The following is a 19,605-nucleotide window of genomic DNA, read 5'->3' on the forward strand; positions in this document are numbered from 1 at the left end:
GTAAGAAGGTCCAGGTAATTATTACCACTGAAAGATAACAGGACTCCCCTGGCAATGTTTCTTCTCTCAGAAGGACAGAGCCATCTTTCTTCAGTGCTGGCTGTCCCATTTTATTATTATGATGAAAAAATATAAACTGGGCTCTGAATTATTCAGCTGCAGCTCTGTTCACTGTACAGGGATAACGGTGGATATGGAAGGGTCACTTACCACTGAAGATAAGTCAACATTGACCATCCTCCGGTCATCCAGGTTCACTGGCTGCAGACCGGCCACATTCATCTTCACTGAGGAGCTTCTGTATACAAAACTCAGCAGCCAATCCCCTCTGTAGGACAGAATGGGACTCGTTAGTATGGAGATCACCAGCACTGCCATCCTTCTGGGATATAGGTGAGGAACTAAGCAGCCATCACTGTGATATACAAATACTTAATTTATCAAAGTGTCCAATTCCAAGCTAGGGAAACCTGGCTGGAGAGAAATGTCTTGTGTATATCTTGTGTATTGTCATGCTGATCCCCTGGTAATGTTTCTTCCTGAGCTACTGACCTAGGAAACATGCAAGAGTGGCTGTGTGCTTGTTCATTGGCTGACAAAGTACTACAGCCGGAGATAGCCACAACGTGAAGATATTAGCTGTGGTAGTTCTCATAGTGGTATCATGACAGGTACCCTTTGGGACATTTGGGGCACAGAACTGAGCAATACCCCCCACCACACAGCCTGCTACCAGTCCAGGAATAGGCGATGCCCCCCACCCTGCAGCCTTGAACCAGCACAGGGATAGGCGATCCCCCCACCCCACAGATTGGTGGCAGTACAGGAATAGGTGATGCCCCCACCCCACAGACTGGAACTAGCACAGGGACAGGCGATACCCCCCACTCCACAGACTTGTATCAGTACAGGAATAGGTAGCGTTCCCCACCCTGCAGACAGGTACCAGCACAGGAATGAGCAATGTCTCCCACCACACAGACTGGCACCAGCGCAGGAATAGGTATTGACCCCCACCACACAGACTGGTACCAGTCCAGGAATAGGGAATGTCCCCCATCCAACAGGTTGGTATTAGCACTGGAATAGGCGATGCCCTCCAATGCACAGATTGGTACCAGCACAGGAATAGGTGATGACCCCCCCCCCACCCTAAAGACTGGTACCAGTACAAAAATCTGAACCACCACTGGACTGGGCGAAATCTCTGAGCTGGGAACGTAGTTATGTGACATAACGCTGGTACTCTTCCCCCGCAATCTCCAGCTCCCAATTCTATTCCCGGCCATCTGTAATCAGTGTCATTGTTTGCTGCATTCATCCTCCATCTCTACTGCACACAGGAAGATGTGGTAACACAAAGAAAAAGAACATATTTATTCCTTGCTTTTATATCCACGCAAAGTCACATTACCCACAATGCACCAGACTGCTGACAATCTGTCTGTACTGGGAAATAAGTTAACCCTAAGTGATGTTTGAATGAAAACTGTCTGTGCTGATCCCATAACCCAATCAGCTCTCCTGCCCTGCACAGGAAATCTGCAACCTGTTTTGATTTCAGGCATCTCCTCATTGATGCCACATTCCTCTACAGATATCAGGAATGTTCTGATAGAAAGAACATGCAGGGTGTGTGGCTCTCTGACTCCTGGAGTCTGTGATTGGTGCTAATAGGGAATACCAGGTCATCCTCACATTACCTGTTCTGATGGTGTTCTGTTCTGGTTGGTGAGACAGTTTACTCACCTGCAATAGCCATTAATGATACGACCGGCCACAACACGTGTCAGCGGTTTCCACCTCTTGACGTCTCCTTCTACCGGCGCTCCCAGCAGCACCACATCTTCTATAATCCCTTCTGAGCCTGAAATCAGACGTTGACGTAGATTAGAATATCTATCCCTCAAACTGTCTGTCCTTGTGGATCCCCAGACTGTACCCTATGGAAGCCATTGTGTCTGTTTATTGAGTTTAGGGTGAATGAGACTGAAGCAACCCCATGTAAGCTAGACAAATGTTTTGCAGTGCCCATTGGGAGCCAAGAATCTCAGCTACATATTTCTTATTGCTGTATGGCTTCCTTTCAGCCCCCTCCTTATACTCAATATGGAAAGCAGAGATGGGGGAGGAAAGGTCAGGTAAGTTTTTACAAGGGGGGGGGGGGGCTTTACCTTGATCCCATTACTACACCTAAATATGTACAGATTCACTTTAAATTAAGCTGAGACAGTTTTGACTTTGGCATAGTTTGCAATGCAGAAGTGGAACATGCAATACAGAAGCAGCCGGCCAGATTCATTTTGCTTGTATTGCAGAAGGAAGTGGTCCCTGTGCCTTCCATGGTGGGAAGGGGATGCCGGACATACGGGGCCTTGATCGATGGAGGGATTTACCTGCTTCCTGTGCTAGTTCTTGCAGGCAGAAGTAAATGACTCGAGCACCAAGACTGAAGCCAATCAGAGTCACCGGTCTGTGTCCCTGGAAAAGCAGAATAAGTGAATAAACAATGCCAGAAATGCTGAAATAGTAACACCCACCCTGAGCTCTGATGGGAATGTATATGAGTTTCTAAAGGAAGATTAATATACATTACATATCTATTTGTCTTGCTTTCATTTTCCCATACTTGCTCTCTGTTCTAATAAAAATACTCCCTGCAATCACAGCACTCATTGCCTGCTTAGCACAACCTTCCCCTCCTCTCAGCCCGAAACACTTCAAAGCTGCTGTAAAGTCTTACAAATACGACCACCCTGCTGCTGTGTGTTGAAGTATAAAAGGTTATTTCAAGAGCGTGACATAAACAATCAATATGCTGAAAATGGGTTTTCACACAAATTATTCTCTCTACTTCATCTGTGGTTAGGTACCCCCCACCCCCATCTGTTCCTACTTCTCCATTCTCTATTTTCCTTCTCATTCCTCTCTCTTGTTGCCAAGTTCCTTACCTGTAAAATTTATTAATAATAATAGCATTTCCTGTTAGAGACTGACAACACTAATCTGATGCCTTACAATCATTAGCACTGTTGTCAGCGTCCATGCATCTGACAAACCAATTTAGTGAACGATGCCACTGACTAAAGATGGCCAGGATGAAAATTCGAGCTGGAGATTACAGAAGAGTCATATTAGTATTATGTCCCATGGGGGATATCACATATTGTATTGGTAGCAGTCCGGGAACGCACATGGCAGGCTGACAACGCAGCTGTGAATTGTAATGCTGTGGGTTAGCATGAAGGTATTAGCAGAATCTCCAGGTGAGAAGTTTTGCAAGAGCTGTGCAGTTGAGAAATCTGTATACAGTAAAGGATAATACCAAACATTGGGGTTTATCATCACTCTGTGGCCTTACACAATGTACTGAACAATCTGTGATCTTTTTAGGATGGAAGTAATGATATTATGTAAGAGGGGGTCACACGTCCATGGTAAGAGATTATCAGCCGTCATATACAAGTGTAATTCTCCACTCGCCCCTGTAATGAGCGTAGATGATCTGCGTGCTGAGAGACGGTAATTATCCTAATAAGTGCAGATTATAAACGGCTCCTCCACCACATCATTATACCCAGGAGCAGCTCGGCACGTCTCGGGGATCTGCCGTGCAGGCACTTGGTCAGGCTCTTTTACAGGCGGTGAAGAGAGCACCTAGGGAGTTGCTCTTCTCCTAAACTTGTGGCTCAATCACTTTCTTATTACATGATAAAATGATCCAAACGCCATTATCAGACTCTTTTTCTGGAAGCGTTTGTACACAGGGCCGAGACATTGATAGCTGTGATACGATGAATATTAGGGGTTTGTGAGCCTTTATAATGTGCAGGAAACCAACAAGAGCAAGATAGGATCAGTGCATAAAATAACTAGTAGGGTATCATGCAAAACCACTGACAAATAATAGGTTGACACACATTACTTGGGGACCCTACTGTCAATCTTCAGCAAAACACTTGGTGCTTAAAAGATGACTGGGAGACTGATGAGGATTGGCCAGGCAACCGATGAGGACTGGCTGGGGGACCAATGAGGAGTGGCTGGATGGTGGTTTTAAGAACACGGGTCCCTATAGACTTTTAAATTTCATGTTGTGGGTTGTTGGGTTCCTTGTGGTCTCCATAGTGTGATGTGTAGACTCCTAACCTATAACACAAAAGGTTATGAGTTCAAACCTTGCATGGTCTCATGATTCAAGAAATGTGGTAACCAATAACAACCCACAAGATAGCAGATTATAATAGTTTGCAGACAACATTTGATTGGTTAATACACTTTTCGGGTTCTCCTTACACAATCATTCTGTGTATGTGTTAGTTTTTTGTCTCTTTATGTTAGATGGAAGACCCCTTGCTACCATATGAGTATGTGGTGTGAGGTGCTGGTGTGCACTGATATTTATGAGGGATTTTTATGTTCAGTTCCATGCATCTTTTTTTCTGTTTTTTGCTTTACTAAAGTGACATATTGAGTCATTCACAACAGAAATGAAAAGTAAAACATGCAATTTTTAACAAAGCTTTTTTTTGTTTGATGGAATGATGAAAGATTGTTTGCTGTATAACCTTTGATTATATAAAAACTCTACTTGTAAGCCTGGAGTACCCATAGCTCCTGTAGTGTGGTGGGCAGAAGCCTCAGCTCTAAGATGAAAGATTGCAAACCAAATTGCAGGTTGCAAATTCAAACCTCCAGAAGTTTGTGATTTTTTTTTTAGTTACCTAATCCCTGCGTACAGCGTAACCTATAGCAACCAATAATACTTATCATTACTATCAAAGCAGGTCGTTTGTAATTGGTTGCTGTAGGTTATTACAAATTAGAAATTCTCCCCACACTATTAGTTGATGCCATTTGTCTTCATTCTGTCTTCACTTTGCACATTAAGCGATCCCTTCGCCAGAGCCTGTGGTGCGTGGTGTTAGTATACCATATACCATCACATTAGGCCGTGGGTTCAATTCCAGTATAGGGTTGTTGCTTTTTCTCTTATTTATTTAGCAGCAAGAACTCTTCCTAAAGTCCATTGGGGCCTGCGGCAGTCACAATCTTCACCTGGCTCTGTGGCTCAGTGTGTATGGGGCTGCGATATAAAGCAAAGTACTACAAGCTCAAATCCTGAGAGCCACCAGACTAAGAGCAGAGTTCAATTCCTCAAGGGCATATAGGCTTGTGGGGCAAAGCCAACGGTGTGAAGGGGTAAGGTGAGGACCTTGATGCTATACGAGACTCAATGGATGTGGGAAGGTGAACCACAAATGAAAGCAGAAGACTGTAACAGAGTGCTTATAAGAGACAAAGAAAAATGAAAGAAGAAAGTAAAAATTATGGAGTGACGGAATAAAGGGAAAAGTGTGCAGAACATAGGAGGAAAGGGAAGGAGGAGATGAGAGAGAAAAGAAAGCAGAAGTTAGAAGAAGAAGGGAAAGGGAAGAGAAGATAAAGGGGAGAGAAGAAAGGAGGACATGAGAGGGGAAAGGGAATGGAAGGGAGAAGAAAAGAGAGCAGAAGTTAGGAGAAGAGGGGAAAGGGATTAAGGGTGGAGAGAAATGTGAGAGGGAAGTGGAGAAGAGAGAAAAAGGGAAATGGCAGAAGGAAAAAAGGAGAGAGTAGAAGTAATCTGCAGGGAGAGGGGAGTGGAATGGTAGGGAAGGAGAAAGGAGAGGAGCACAGAGCAGGTGTTGGGTAGATACGCAGACAGTTTACAGTGCTCAACCCACAAAGTTTTTTCGGGTGGGTGGTGCGCCTGGCTAAAAGGGGCCGGGGAGAACACGGAGGTATGAAAGCTGCATAAATGTACATAGAATGACATTCAGAAAGAGAAGGCTGTGGCAGGAAGTGGTAGAAATGGCTGACAGAATAAAATGTAAATCCAGTTGCCCCTTACCTGCTGCCGGCTGAGCAGTATGTGTGCCAGGTGTTTGCCCACTTCTGCCGATCTGCTCAGACACACGCCCCAGGGGTTATCGATCACACTAGCCACAGTGATGAGTGAGGCCGGCCACGTCAGTGCTGTCACAATTCCTGAAGAAGAAAGGACAGATGTATTATATAGCAAGCTGGCATGGCATGATGAGATCTCTGGACCGGCCTGAGCCATCAGCTGACTTACCAGACAAGATTGTGTACTTCAGGGCTTCCTGGGCCACAATATTCACAAGGCCATTTAATATGGCATCCAGTGCGTTTCCCAGTTCCATGAGGTATTTGGACTCCCAAGCCAGGCAGTATTGCTCAGTGGAGTGACAGAGGCTGTGCCATGGGGCGGCAAAGCTGCCTGGAAAGCAAACCATCACAGAATACATGAGAGCCATCCTTTAATAGTGCAAACTGGAGAAAGTCAACCAAGGGATCAATATTTATTAAAGGCTGCTCGTTCAGGTCTGCAAATGATTCATTTCAATGAATGAATTACAATATTCACCTACCATATTTACCGGTGGACAGCCAGCCAGTGATGGCAATGGAGATGTGTAGCTGCCGTCCTCCGGTAAGAGGTAGAAACTCAAACTCTTCTATGGCTCCAACTCGCTTCTTCATCTTGTAGCCTGAATACGAAAAACAAACAGAATCCTTTCATTTTCTATGGATTAACTCTACTATAGTTTAGTGCTGATTTCCTGAAGTCTCCGTGCTGACACTTTTTTATTAGTACACTGGCTTTGTCACTGTGCTGTACAGACCTGGAAGCCAAATGCCCAGGAAATTTATATATCTATCTATATCTCCAGCACATGTCAGAATGGAGTTGCAGAGTTGGTGATTGGAGGAGAGCATCCCCAGGTAAGATAAGGGTAACAAGACATCTCATCCTACTATTCGTGTTATATAACAACAAGTATACCTAGCATTGGTTTCATTTATCTATCTAGTTCAGCAGTCTCCAGCCCATGATTTTATAATGGGAGATGGATAAAACAAACAATATGTCAATGTACATTACTATTTGCCAGTTGGCATTTCATGAAACATATTATTGAAAAGCAGCCACAAAGCCCCTTTCTCTTTCTTTTATTTTTTCTTTCATTATATATATATATAAATAATTATATAGGAGTGGCTATCATTTTTAAAAAGATAATCAGAAAGAACAGACAGGGAAACCCCTCCATAACAAAAGGTAAGGGTGTCATTATACTGTGGATACCGGACCATTATGACGAATGCTATTGGTTAATCACAGAGGTTTCATTCTGATTTATTATTTTGGGATGACCTCACCCTTGTGTCACCTAACCTGGAAAAGATGCAGCAGTACCGATCCTTGGACTTGATCTCAGCCCACCCAATTTAAAGGCAGACCCTTTGCCCTAAACTCCCCTCGGTCTTTCTATGTTTATTAATTCCTTGTTTAAGTACTAGGGGTGGCCCAATATTAAGAATATATTGTTAGTGGACACCTCGCCACTACTATGTAACCTATTTGATATGTTTTAACACCTGGAAAAGGTTGTACAATGTGTTGATGCTGTGTGGTGTAGCCCAGAGCCCTGTCCTTTCCTGGAGGCACTGGAGCAGCAATGAGCTGTGATCCCATTGGACATTTCGTTCACCGCACATTGAAGCCCCTTTAGCGCACAAATCACCTGTGCAGGATATTACAAGTAGGGAAAGTAAAGAATATGTAAAAAAAATAAAGATAGCTGAGCTGAAATTAAACAGTGAGAGTGAATCATGTGAGAGGTGAATTTGGATGAGACGTTTACCTGTCAAGCCAGCTCCAGCTGCACCAAACAAAGACGCCATGATTGCAATACCAGCCGTGGACCCCAGGACGGCAGCTCCAGCGCTTCCAATAATAGTGGCGGCTCCGGCAGCGACTAGTGGAGCGGCCAATCCTCCAGTGAGACCTGAGAGTGAGAAGTGACACGGTGACACCGCAACAGAGACAACAGGAGCACTGTATATTCCCCAATACAATCAATCCTCCTTTTATTCTTTTATATTGCACAGGAAATCCTAATTCTTGCTCTGGGTCAAAATCCCCTTTTTTTCCCTTTGGCTTTGGGATATTTAACGAATTTCACAACTCATCTCTCACCTATTACTGTGCCACCTCCGACAGTCGCCAAGCCAATTAGCAAATATCTCTTCATCTTCTTCCGGCTCTCCTTCTTCCTGCGAGACGCCTGCACCGACCTGCAAGGTGAACGATGGTTTAATAACACATAGAGGAGAATGCAGCATCACTGGAAACCATGTGCAGAAAATGCAAACACCTGACCATCACCCCTAGAGAAGCTTATTGGGGGTCAGGGCTCTGTGCAGGATACTCGAGTTCCCCCACACCAAATTGAGGTAAGGTGCTGATGATGAGGATTTGCCACCATTGGTGAGGTTAGGCACTTAGGGTGGGGATTTGCCACCATTGGTGAGGTTAGGCACTTAGGGCGGGGATTTGCCCCCTATTGGTGAGGTCAGGCACTGATGGCGGGGATTTTTCCCCTATTGTTGAGGTCAGGCACTGATGGTGGGGAAGACTTGGCTCACCATTCTAATTCATCCCAGTAGGAATGAGGTCAGGGCTCTGTGCAGGACACTCAGGTTCCTTCACACCAAACTGGTGACCCCATGTCTTTATGGAGGGGGCTTTGTACCCCCGGTCATGGGGGAACAGAAAAGGGTCTTTACCAAACTGTGACCACAAGGCTGAGAGAGAACAATTGTCTGCAAGCTCTTTGTATGATGGAGGATTACTAGGACACCTGAGCCCTGTTGGCAGGGGGTTCACAATATTTTGGCTGTATATTGTACACTGAGAAGAATGAGAATCTCAAACGTTGGAATTCTCTTTTTTGCAGGAGGAAGTTGAGGAAGTGTTGAGAGGCATGAAGGCTGCACAACTTTATCGATTGCTTTTATTACAGAATGATTTGATGGAACAAACAGAATATTTACACATACAAAGCTGTGATTTCTTCACAACAACGTGCAGCGAGGAGCGCGCTGAAGTGTAAGAATCACACAGATCTCAGGGTTTCCTAACTATCATACAATCAGCTCTTTGTATGGAGGAAAACAGCCGTACGGTGGGAGGTTGTAGGCGTTACACAACGCCTGGATATATAAATAACTTATAGAGACCGCTGTGTGTTTAATATTAACTTCATGATAACAACATGGTACATGTAATGGAGGCATTGCCCAGGAAACCAATAAAGAGGACCTTTGGTATAGGACAATCAAATCTCCTGCATCTTGGCTCCTGGTTGGCAGTGGAAGGAACAGACAGGACAATATGTATTAAAACCATTGCTAATAATTGAAAATAAAATTGCTTTCACATGGGAAAGGTCCAGAATTTGCTCCTTGCCATGGCAGATAGAATGTGAGGACAGCAGGACTCCATCACCTGGTGTATCTTGCTTTTTCTAGATATACTTTGCAATCGTCTGTACTTGTATTGTCTGTGTAAGAGTCTCTGTGTACAGCACCACGGACATTGGGGGTGCTATACAAAAGTATTCATAAAATAAATGATTGCTGAAAGCCAATTCTGAACCGTATCCCATTAATACAACAAGAGCCTGAACAAGGAAATTAGATCTTCAATAAGCAATTATATAAAATCCCCTTACAATGTAAAGTTTGCCAGAAAACAATAAGTGAATTGTACAGAAAATTACTGCATGGCTGGACGTGATCTGTGAATTTGTGATCTCTGTGTTCCAGAAATGCATTTCACAATATTGCCTACGAGCTGGACGTGAACACAAAGATTCCGCTCTTCATGTACTAAATGATGTGACTGGCTGCTCCTTGCGGTATTGATTGGCCTCAGTGATCAGTACACAGGACCAGTTATCAGGGAAAATAATCTCCCGTTATCTGGGTAGTAAAGGAATTAGTATTGATGGATTTCAGAATGATCCCTATTATACAGCCGGAGTCATCATTTCAATGGAAGGCCCAGCGCTCGGCGCTAAAGTAAAACATAGTGGAATATTGTGTATTTGGGTCGTATCTGGAATGAGCATTCAGTATATGAAATATCTTATTAATATTTTACATGTCATATTTTTGTATTTTTTTCACCTAGCTGCCTAACAAAAATGGACAATTACAGTTACCTCCGGCCTCCCCTTCATTCACTTTGCCATCCAGACATTCCTTTGTTAAAACTGCCTTCCCTTCAGTATTGCTCCTCTGATTTCTCTGAGTTTTTTACAATGCACATTAGAAGCTGCAGCAAGACAGATAGGCTCCGCCTCATCTCCTAGATGGAGGATATCCAGCATCATCCAGCCCCTCCCTCCATAGCATGACCACCTCTGGCCCCCACCCCTTCATCATTCATTGGATTTCAGTTCTTTCAATCAGGGAAGCTCAGCATACTGTGTGCAGATGTTACTATAGAAATACAGCCTGCCTAGGTATGTCCTCCACTCCGGACTGACACCTACCTATCATGGCATTGTAATAATTGCATAACTGCTGCCAGGAGTTGGTCCATTGCATTGGGTCCAGGGGACATTGAGAGGAGTAGTGAGGCAGTAATAGATTTAATTAGGGAGGAGGCTGGTGGGCAGATTTACTAAAGGGAGAGATGGAGGGCAAATTTAATGAAGGGGTGGTTGGAACGCAGATTTATTAAAGGGAAGGACGGAGGACAGAATTACTGAAGGGAAGGATGATGGTTTAATAAAGGAGAGGCTGGAGGGCAGATTTAATGACCCTGATTTATCAAAGCTCTCCAAAGCTGGAGAGGATACACTTTCATCAGTGAAGCTGGGTGATCCAACAAACCTGGAATGGATTTCTTCAAAGTCATTTGCTATTTGCTAGCAAATGTTTTCAATTCAGGACTAGATCTAGTTCAGTTTTGCTGGATCACCCAGCTTCACTGATGACAGTGTATCCTCTCCAGCCTTGGAGACCTTTAATAAACCAGGCCCCTCTGATGGGGAGGCCGGAGGGCAGATTTAATGATGGAGAGGCCGGAGGGCAGATTTATTGATGGAAAGGCTGGAGCGCAGATTTAATGATGGGGAGGGCAGAGTTTTATTTGACGAAGCTTGAGCATTACCTAGTACAAGCACAATGGGCCGACAGACTCTTCAGCTGACATAAGTCACCAAGGTATATTTCATGCTCAGCATAAGCTCCAATGGCCCTTTAAACTCATGGAAATCCCAGAATCTGAACTTCCTCCTGGCGGCTTCCTGTTCAAACTGTGACTGCTTTACTTTCCTCAGTTGGGGTCAAGGTCTGGAAATCTGTCCTGTGTGGCTCCTGTTTATGCGGCTGGCCATATATCTCAGTGTGATTTTCATCTTCCTGATTCTAGTAGCCGCAGTAAATCTGCAATAAGTGATAAGGGGATGACAGCTCCTGTGATGAATGCTGACATTGCCCAATACTGAATGCCACAGATTACACACAGCTACATGTAAACAGCGTTATAAAAGCCATTAAGAGGGTGACAAGAAGGTTATAGAGAATTGTAAAATACAATATTGAGTGGGAATCTATATCAGGTAACCACAGTGGAGAGGTGACAACATTGTACTGGATCTAAGGATACAAAGTTGCATAGTGACTAAACAATGTGAAGGTGTAATTAGTTTTATCTCAGCAGTCATTCAACTATGAGCTATAAAAAGCTCTTCAATATTACTTTCAGGTAAACTTTACAACAAGAAATAAAGTTGAACTCTCACTCTGATGGTTCCTCCGTGCTTTGCTTCAGACTCTCCATAAGGGTCTCTTCGCGTAGCTCCATGGTTTCTGGAGGGACCCTGAGCAGCCATGATATGTGGGAGATTAGCACACGGCTACGAGCATCATAATACCCTGTGTGGACACAGAACAACCATTCCTCAGCATTGGCCAGACAGTGAACACAAACAGGTTCTCTTTATTAAACATACTCACCTTCTTGTCCTCTGTCATTGCTCCATTCCGGGAAGAGTCAGCCCTTTGTATTAGATTGTAAGCTCTTCTGGGTAGGACCCTCTCCTCCTGTGTCACTGTCTGTATCTGTCTGTCATTTACCACCCCTATTTAATGTACAGCGCTGCGTAATACATTGGTGCTATATATTAACAATTTAATATTAGGCTGAGGAATCTCTCCTTACCTCCAGGGGGGCATTAATATTCAATGGTAACCAACAAGCACAAATCACATGGGAGGAAGTGATCACATGTTCCTCCATTCATGGAAGTACAGGTTGGAGCTCCTGGAAGTACCAGGAATATTCTCCAGCTTCCAGTGACTAAATAAAGCAGATGAAGGGGGATGATGGCTGCCAATTAAAAATGAGACTATTGCTATAAGCACAATGAAATATCCACTAGGGTTCTCATTTTGAAACCTGACAAACCTTAAAAGCAGTGGTCACCGACTTTCTGACAGCAGGGCCTGGTAACATAGAATACAACTTTGCCACGGCCTAATCGGGGCAGAAGGGTTGCATGACAAAGTTTTATTCTAAGGTACCATGGCATTCTTTTCTTATGTTAGCATACATTGCTTTGCCATCCTTAGCAGCTCCACCATCTGTCAGAACACTAGCTGAGAATAGCAGAGCAGTGTCATCTGTGGCCCCCAACTCACCAGCCATGGACCAATACCAGCCCACGTTCCGGGGGTTAGGAACCTCTGCTTTATAGGACAATGCAATGTAATTATGTAGTACAATGGCATTTCCAGGTTTAAAATTTATTTCTAGCAAGGTACAAAATAAAAACATACCATCTCGGAGGGAGAAGGACACCAGGTCCTAGGAGAGAAAAGACAAAAATTAGGGTCAGATGACAGCCAATCAGAACAAAATACATAATCTCAGCCCCAGACAAAGTCACTGACCGCAACTCAAGGGAAGGGAAAGTGTTACTACATCTCCAGCCGGATTTGTATGCCAATCCACCTCCAATATTGAGCATGGTAGCTACTACCTGAGTGACCTGTAGAGACTCCCCAGATACAAAGTCCATGTATTATTCTCCAGCCAGTATCTCCTGGTCATCTTATCAATCTACAGATCATGTCATCAGTGTCTCCTAGTCAACGTGTCACTCCTTAGCCAGCGACTCCCAGTGAATGTGTCACCCAGTGAATCTACGTATCACCTACTGACCCCCCAGTGCACCTAGTGATGCTTCACCTGGACTTCTCTCAATGAGCTTGATTTATTAAAGCTCTCCGAGGCTGGAGAAGGGACACTTTCATCAGTAAAGCTGGGTGAGCCAGCAAACCTGAAATGGATCTGGTCCAGGATTCAAAACATTTGCTAGCAAATGACTGAAGAAATCCATTCCAGGTTTGCGGCACCACCCAGCTTCACTGATGAAAGTGTCTCCTCTGCAGCCTTGTAGAGCTTTAATAAATCAGGCCCAATGAGCTGGGACCTCCGTGCATGACAGCAACATCCAAATCCTTTAAGATTCTCTCTGATATTGATACAATGTACATTTATCATCAAGAAACAGAAAATTGTATTTTTCCCCCTTTTACTGTTTTTTTTTTAATTGATTGCAACACAAACTGACCAACCTGGACGATTCCCCTTACCTGTGTGATAATAGCCAGATTCTCTTTCATCAGGGAATCTGCAAGCAGAACTTTGGTAAAGGTATCTGTCCCTTCTCCACCCAATCCGTCAGCAAACGCCTCCATGGCCGGGATGACAGTGGGGGACAGATCCAACCATCGCACCAAATCCTCCACAAACTTCCTGCAGAAATCCCTGTAAGAGGTGACAACACAAAAATTACTAAATCAGTGACTATTGGAGAATCTCCAAGATTGTAAGCTCTTCGGGGCAGGATCCTCCCCTCCTCCTGTGTCACTGTCTGTCATTTGCAACCCCTATTTAATGTACAGCATGCAGTGCTGAAACTGATGAATAGATTTTGGAATTAAACATTTTGGTGCCAAATATTTGGGCAAATTTTATGTTGGCATATTGATTTTTTATGTGATGCTGGAGCTAATGTTTAGGAATATGGAATTGGGTGAAAAATACCATCTCATGTGAGGCTGACTGCCCGATTGGAGCTTTTAAAATTGGCATTTTAAGGTTCTGATTATATGAAGTAGAGGACTTATATGGAGGTTCAGATATCTCTTTATTACCTTTGTTCATTCTCGGGGAAGAGCTTAGCCAAAGAAATGGCGCACAGTCCAGCATAGGCAAACCTGGCCGGTTCCTCCAGCGCTCGCCCCAGCACCACCCGTTTGCTTTGTCCATCCGGCTCATCCTGCATGGCGGCCCCCCACAGGACTCACCTAAAATAAAATAAAAAAAGTAAAGCATGGACACAAAAACATACGAACTTCCTGTCTGAAAAGATGGGGCTAAACATCGACTGAATCTGTTGGGCTGGTTGGGTCAGGAATCTAAAATAATCTACCTCAGTGGTAGCGGCTCCCCTAGTTGTCCTGCTGTCACATGGTGTGCCAGATTCTTTCCTATTGGGAACTTAATGGGCAAAGTGACAGGTTCTCTTGAAGCTTCAGGCTTATTCAGTCACATTATTGTATTGAGTACTGTAGAGTCCGGTACAGATCCATTCTTACATTCTACATTTGCTTTTTGGAGTGGTTTCATCTTTTTGGGAACCACCAACCTACCAGGGAGTTCTGATACACAAATGCTAACTTTGAGGAATGCAAACTCTTCCCCCTGAGGTCTTCCCCCAGGACCTCCAATGTGACGGACAGTCATATAGCGATCAATAACAAGGCATGGGAGGTGGAGGGGACAGGAAGATGCAGAGTTAAAGTCAATATTTGCATATGGTAGCTCTCCAGAAAGAAGCTTCCTACAAGAATGGCCGCTCCTCGGAAGGACAATCCATGAAACATCTGAGATAATGTAACCACAACAGTTTAACTTTCTGAAAAGTTTGGAAATCTGATCATGGTGCCAAACCTTCAGAGAGCTGGGGGTAAGGAACTTCTCTGATGGTCACCAAAGACCCATAGAGAAGATTCGGAAAAGGATTCTGAAAGAATTCATACACAAGACTCAAATTTTAGTCCAATACAGCACTCATATGGAAGACCATTTCAGGAGATCCCTAGAGAGGACCCATATATAAAAGATCCACATAGACGACTCGTATGGAAGATTCACATTGCAGATGAATATAGAAGACCAATATGAAAGGGCCACATGGAACACGAACAAATGATCTATATAGAAGACCAATAGAGGTGATCCCAAGAGAAAACTCGTATGGAGGACCAATACAGAAAACTCATGTACAAGACAATAATGTTAGATTTCTACAGAAGACCAATGCAGAAGATGCCTAGTGAAGACCTATATATAGAAGACCCAAGTGGAAGACTTGTATGAAACTCGTATGGAGGACCAATACAGAAAACTCATGTACAAGACAATAATGTTAGATTTCTACAGAAGACCAATGCAGAAGATGCCTAGTGAAGACCTATATATAGAAGACCCAAGTGGAAGACTTGTATGGAAGATTCACATGGAACAATTATACAGAAAACCCATAAAGAAGGTCCACATGGAAGAGCGACAGATAAACCATGTAAAAGACCAATGCAGAAGATCCATATAAAGAAGATTCTTCCACAATTCTCATAAATATTATAAATAAATTGTATATTCCAGCCATTCTCAGGCAAGGTTCCTTCAGAGGTTGGCAGGGGTTTCTTGAGTTCTGGCTGGTTGACCTCTCATCTGATAGGGCCCGCATAGTTCTGGGGCCAATGCCAACTGGCAGCATGGCACCAATGGCACCCACACATAGCAGCATTTATCAGACTTTATACATCAGAAAAATCCTTAAAATAATTTGGTAATCTCTCTAAATAAATTATTTGATGGCTCATTGGAAACGTACCCCTTACATTGATTGTCAGCATGAAAAATAGCCTCTTACAGTGGTGGTCAGAATGCCAGCTTTACAAACAGCTACAAACACCACTGGTGCCATGCTGCCAGTTGGCATTGGCTCCAGGGCTATGAGAGGTCCATCAGATAGGGGGTCTGCCAGCCAGAACTCAAGGAACCTCTACCAACCCTGGCTAAGAAAGGCTGGAATACAATACATTGTACAGGTGAGCAGCCGATAGGCAGGTGTGGGCGGGGCAGTGACACAGTGGGCGGGGCACAGACACCGTATACCAGCGACACATTGTATACATTGCACAGGGATGTGTTTGCACTTCATACAGCAAAACACAGAGACAGATGAGGTGCCGGCTATAGGAGCCACAGCCAATGTCGCCATATAATGCAACCAAATAATGCGACCATATAATGCGACCTATATTACAGGACCTCATACATCCTCCTGTGTCATGCTATGATAACTATGAATTTATATCCAACAAAATAAGAATTATACGTAGAAGCACATACATTTTAATAATAATAATAATAATAAGTAAATTATACACAGTAACAGGTAAGTGACAAGAACACAAGACACACAATACCAGCACAGAGTTCAGCAATACCAAATAATGTGTAAAAATTCATACCTCAATAACACCTAAAACAGCCCAGGCCTTCCAGAAGCATGGCACTACCCACAGGGACCCCTCAGTGACCCGGAGCCCCTCTCACCGCTGCAGTCACCCGCACCCTTCGAACAGGCCGCAGCTACGGAAGTAGCGTAACTCTCCGAGAATATCACTGCTACGCGCGGAGCCACGTAAGCCTACAGAGAAAGGTACGTAAAGTTCGTAGCGACCGTTGCGCAGAGTTGTGGAATATACGTAGTGAGCTGGCAGGCGGACTTTGGACCCTGCGGCGGTTGCTATGGAGACCGGAGACTTCCGGCTGGAGCTGTGTACTGTATACATGGCTGAGGCCTGTCATGGCTCTGTGAGGTCACCCTGCACTATAAAAGCACAAAGTGTACTATAGAGGGGGCAAAAACACTCATTACAAATATAATAAAGGTTCCAACACACATGGGGTGAATGCAGACAGTTATATGGAGAAAAATGGGATTTGTGATTCCATCCAAAGGACAGGAATGAGAGATGTCACCCAGGTCTCTGTGGTTCCCCCAATATTATTGTATAGGCACCTATGGCAGCACCTGGCTGGTCAATTCTTCCTTCTGCAAATTAATAGCACTGGGGAGAGCGTTCCAGTTCATGAAGATAGACGACCCTGACTTCTGGTGCCAACCAGTGAAAAGAAAGAAATAAGGTTCAATTCCCGGGTTAAGAGGAGCCGTGGGAGATACAGATGGGATGGTAATTGTAGACAAGGTTGGGGGTGGGGATCATTCTACTACAGGACCTCAAGAGAGTAATGTTACCCCAAAATCTATCTATATAGGGGAATCAGGACCTCCTTCCTCCTTTTCTCATCATGCAATCTCTGGAATTAAGTTTAACGTGCATCTAGATGTATGCTAGTGCATGAAAATGGCATAAAAAGTAACAAACAATATTTAGAAAAAAAAAACAACACAATTTCAAACATACAAAAAGCAGTAAAAACAAAACACAGCGATTCTGCCCCCAACAACCAAATCATAGATGTTGGGTCAGATAAAATGATAAAGGACATTTGTCAAATTGCCACACTGATAGGAAGTACCACAGCTATTTACTAAGTTTAATATTACACAGTATTTATATAGCGCTAACATATTACGCAGTGCTGTACAAAGTCAATAGTCATGTCACTAGCTGTCCCTCAAAGGAGCTCACAATCTAATGTCCCCCCATAGTCATATGTCATTATTACAGTCTAAGGGCAATTTGAGGGGAAGCCAAACAACCTAACTGCGTGTTTTTGGGATGTGGAAGAAAACCAGAGTACCCGGAGGAAACCCACACAAACACAGGGAGAACCTGCAAACTCCATGCAGATAGTGTCCTGGTCGAGATTCAAACCTGGGACCCAGCGCTGCAAACGCCAGAGTGCTAACCACTGAGCCACCATGCTGCTCATATGTATTCCAACATATATATATAGGATATTTTGAGATATATATATATATATATATATATATATATATATATTATAGATAGTTTTGGTAGTTAAGTTGTAACTTTATTTCTAAAAACTTTTAGACCTAAAAAAATGACACTACCGGAGTAAAAGAGACAGACGATATTGGATTCTAATGAAAGTGCAGAAAAGGGGCAATGAGAAAGAATGACCATTAGAGCCACACAGTCCACATTCACCCATAATAAACCGATAATTTAGGAATGTCTGTAGGTGAATCTGTACTCTGCATCACACAGGTCACACCCTGGTCAGACAGAATAGGTAGTGTATTATTAATTCTTTCACACAGTTGGAGTGGTCTGGTCGTCTTTCTGTTGACTTCTTGAGCCTGACAATCTCACTTTCCAGTAGGGGTTAAAACACAACAGGACAGTTATAATAACCACCACCCCCAGGGCAAATCCCAGCATCCACTTCATTATCCCGGTGTAGATAAACTGCAGAATGACGATCAGCACGATCAGCAGCATCAAAAGAAGGATCACCATCCTCTTTGCGGCGGTCCACTGTCTGCCATTTGTTTCCTCGTCTGAGATCCAGGTCATACTCGTGTGTTCCAGCCTTACAACGGTCTCTGGTGATCTGGAGGCTTCCAGGGCCACAACTTTTGCCTCGGGATTCTGCAGTCGGCTCATTAGCAGCTCCTGGTTTTGCAAAGTGCATACAAGTCCTCCAAAGATGGCGGTGGGTGCCCTGCAGATGGGGCACAGGATCTTCCAGGTGCCCGCTTCATTACGGACTAAGAGTTTGAGACATACAGCACAAAAGCTGTGTTTGCATGAAAGTTCTTTAGGGAGACGATAGATATCATATCTACTGAAACAAACGGGACAATCCATGTCAATAGGACAAGAGTTTGGGGTCTCTGCCATGGCTGAGGGGGGCTTCTCATCACCTGAACCCTCATTAACTATCTGCTGTACCTCTGGGGGAGCAATGACTGCAGACTGGAGGACGTCTTGTGGTTCTTCTTTGGCTTTGCCAAATTCCACATTTATTTTGGTTTCTCTGCCTATGTGATGGTCGCAGCCTAATTTTTCTTCGGTGGCCCCAGAAGGGCCCGCTTCTTCCCCCATATCTAACCTTGGCACAAAATGTCTGAGGTTACCGCTGGCTGTGGTGAATTCAGGCAGCCAGGTGAAATGTTTCCAGATGGCTACCGGCTGCGGCTTATCAGCAATGGTTTAAACTTTAACTTAATATTTGATAAGCTTTATGGCTGCCGATAAAATTACCATCTACTCCTGATAGAAGGATGTTCTGGTAGCAGGACTGAGGGGAAGCGGTTTGTTTAGACACCTGCTAGTAGGGTTGTCAGGGAGGTGGAAATAAGTCAGATATAGCTGTATAGGGAACGCCCGCTGATTGGCAATGTGTGAAATACCACTTATTGCAAAACACCCAATCCAAGCAAATGCCAAGCTTTGTCATTGATCAAAAATCCAATAATTAGTCTGATTTATAAGGACTAAAAAAAAAAAAAAAAAAAAAAAAAACTTTGCAGGGTTCTCCCCTGCACCCTTTTAGCTGGCCGCACCACCCGGAACTTTTTAGTAACCAACTGTCTGTTTTTAGGTGAGAAGCTGGGTCACAATACCGGGGCCACCACCAGCCTACAGCTTCTTCCCACCAAGCTTCTA

The 19,605-nt window shown here is 44.0% G+C and overlaps 3 protein-coding genes across 3 annotated transcripts in view; 1 reads left to right on the forward strand and 2 right to left on the reverse strand.

Annotated features, from left to right (window-relative positions):
• Positions 1-2,961, forward strand: part of HTR6 (5-hydroxytryptamine receptor 6) — a 19,154-nt gene extending 16,193 nt beyond the window's left edge. The window contains exon 5 of the mRNA XM_072427368.1: positions 2,319-2,961. The gene's annotated coding sequence lies outside the window, so the exon portion shown is untranslated. The remainder of the gene's footprint in view (positions 1-2,318) is intronic.
• Positions 1-16,624, reverse strand: part of TMCO4 (transmembrane and coiled-coil domains 4) — a 23,165-nt gene extending 6,541 nt beyond the window's left edge. The window contains exons 1-13 of the mRNA XM_072427364.1: positions 16,471-16,624; positions 14,083-14,235; positions 13,519-13,693; positions 12,700-12,727; positions 11,664-11,796; positions 8,045-8,142; positions 7,710-7,853; positions 6,432-6,551; positions 6,116-6,280; positions 5,891-6,027; positions 2,397-2,481; positions 1,750-1,867; positions 211-328 (exon numbers count right to left, since the gene is read on the reverse strand). Coding sequence (XP_072283465.1) covers positions 211-328; positions 1,750-1,867; positions 2,397-2,481; positions 5,891-6,027; positions 6,116-6,280; positions 6,432-6,551; positions 7,710-7,853; positions 8,045-8,142; positions 11,664-11,796; positions 12,700-12,727; positions 13,519-13,693; positions 14,083-14,213 — 1,452 coding nt within the window. The 5' untranslated portion in view covers positions 14,214-14,235; positions 16,471-16,624. The remainder of the gene's footprint in view (positions 1-210; positions 329-1,749; positions 1,868-2,396; positions 2,482-5,890; positions 6,028-6,115; positions 6,281-6,431; positions 6,552-7,709; positions 7,854-8,044; positions 8,143-11,663; positions 11,797-12,699; positions 12,728-13,518; positions 13,694-14,082; positions 14,236-16,470) is intronic.
• Positions 16,625-17,309: 685 nt separating this feature from the next.
• Positions 17,310-19,599, reverse strand: RNF186 (ring finger protein 186). Its single transcript, XM_072426660.1, has one exon. It carries the CDS (start codon positions 19,039-19,041, stop codon positions 18,247-18,249), a length of 795 nt encoding a protein of 264 aa, XP_072282761.1. The 5' UTR covers positions 19,042-19,599; the 3' UTR covers positions 17,310-18,246.
• Positions 19,600-19,605: the final 6 nt, after the last annotated feature.

Source organism: Pyxicephalus adspersus, chromosome 11, assembly GCF_032062135.1.
Source record: "Pyxicephalus adspersus chromosome 11, UCB_Pads_2.0, whole genome shotgun sequence".
Taxonomy (NCBI): domain Eukaryota; kingdom Metazoa; phylum Chordata; class Amphibia; order Anura; family Pyxicephalidae; genus Pyxicephalus; species Pyxicephalus adspersus.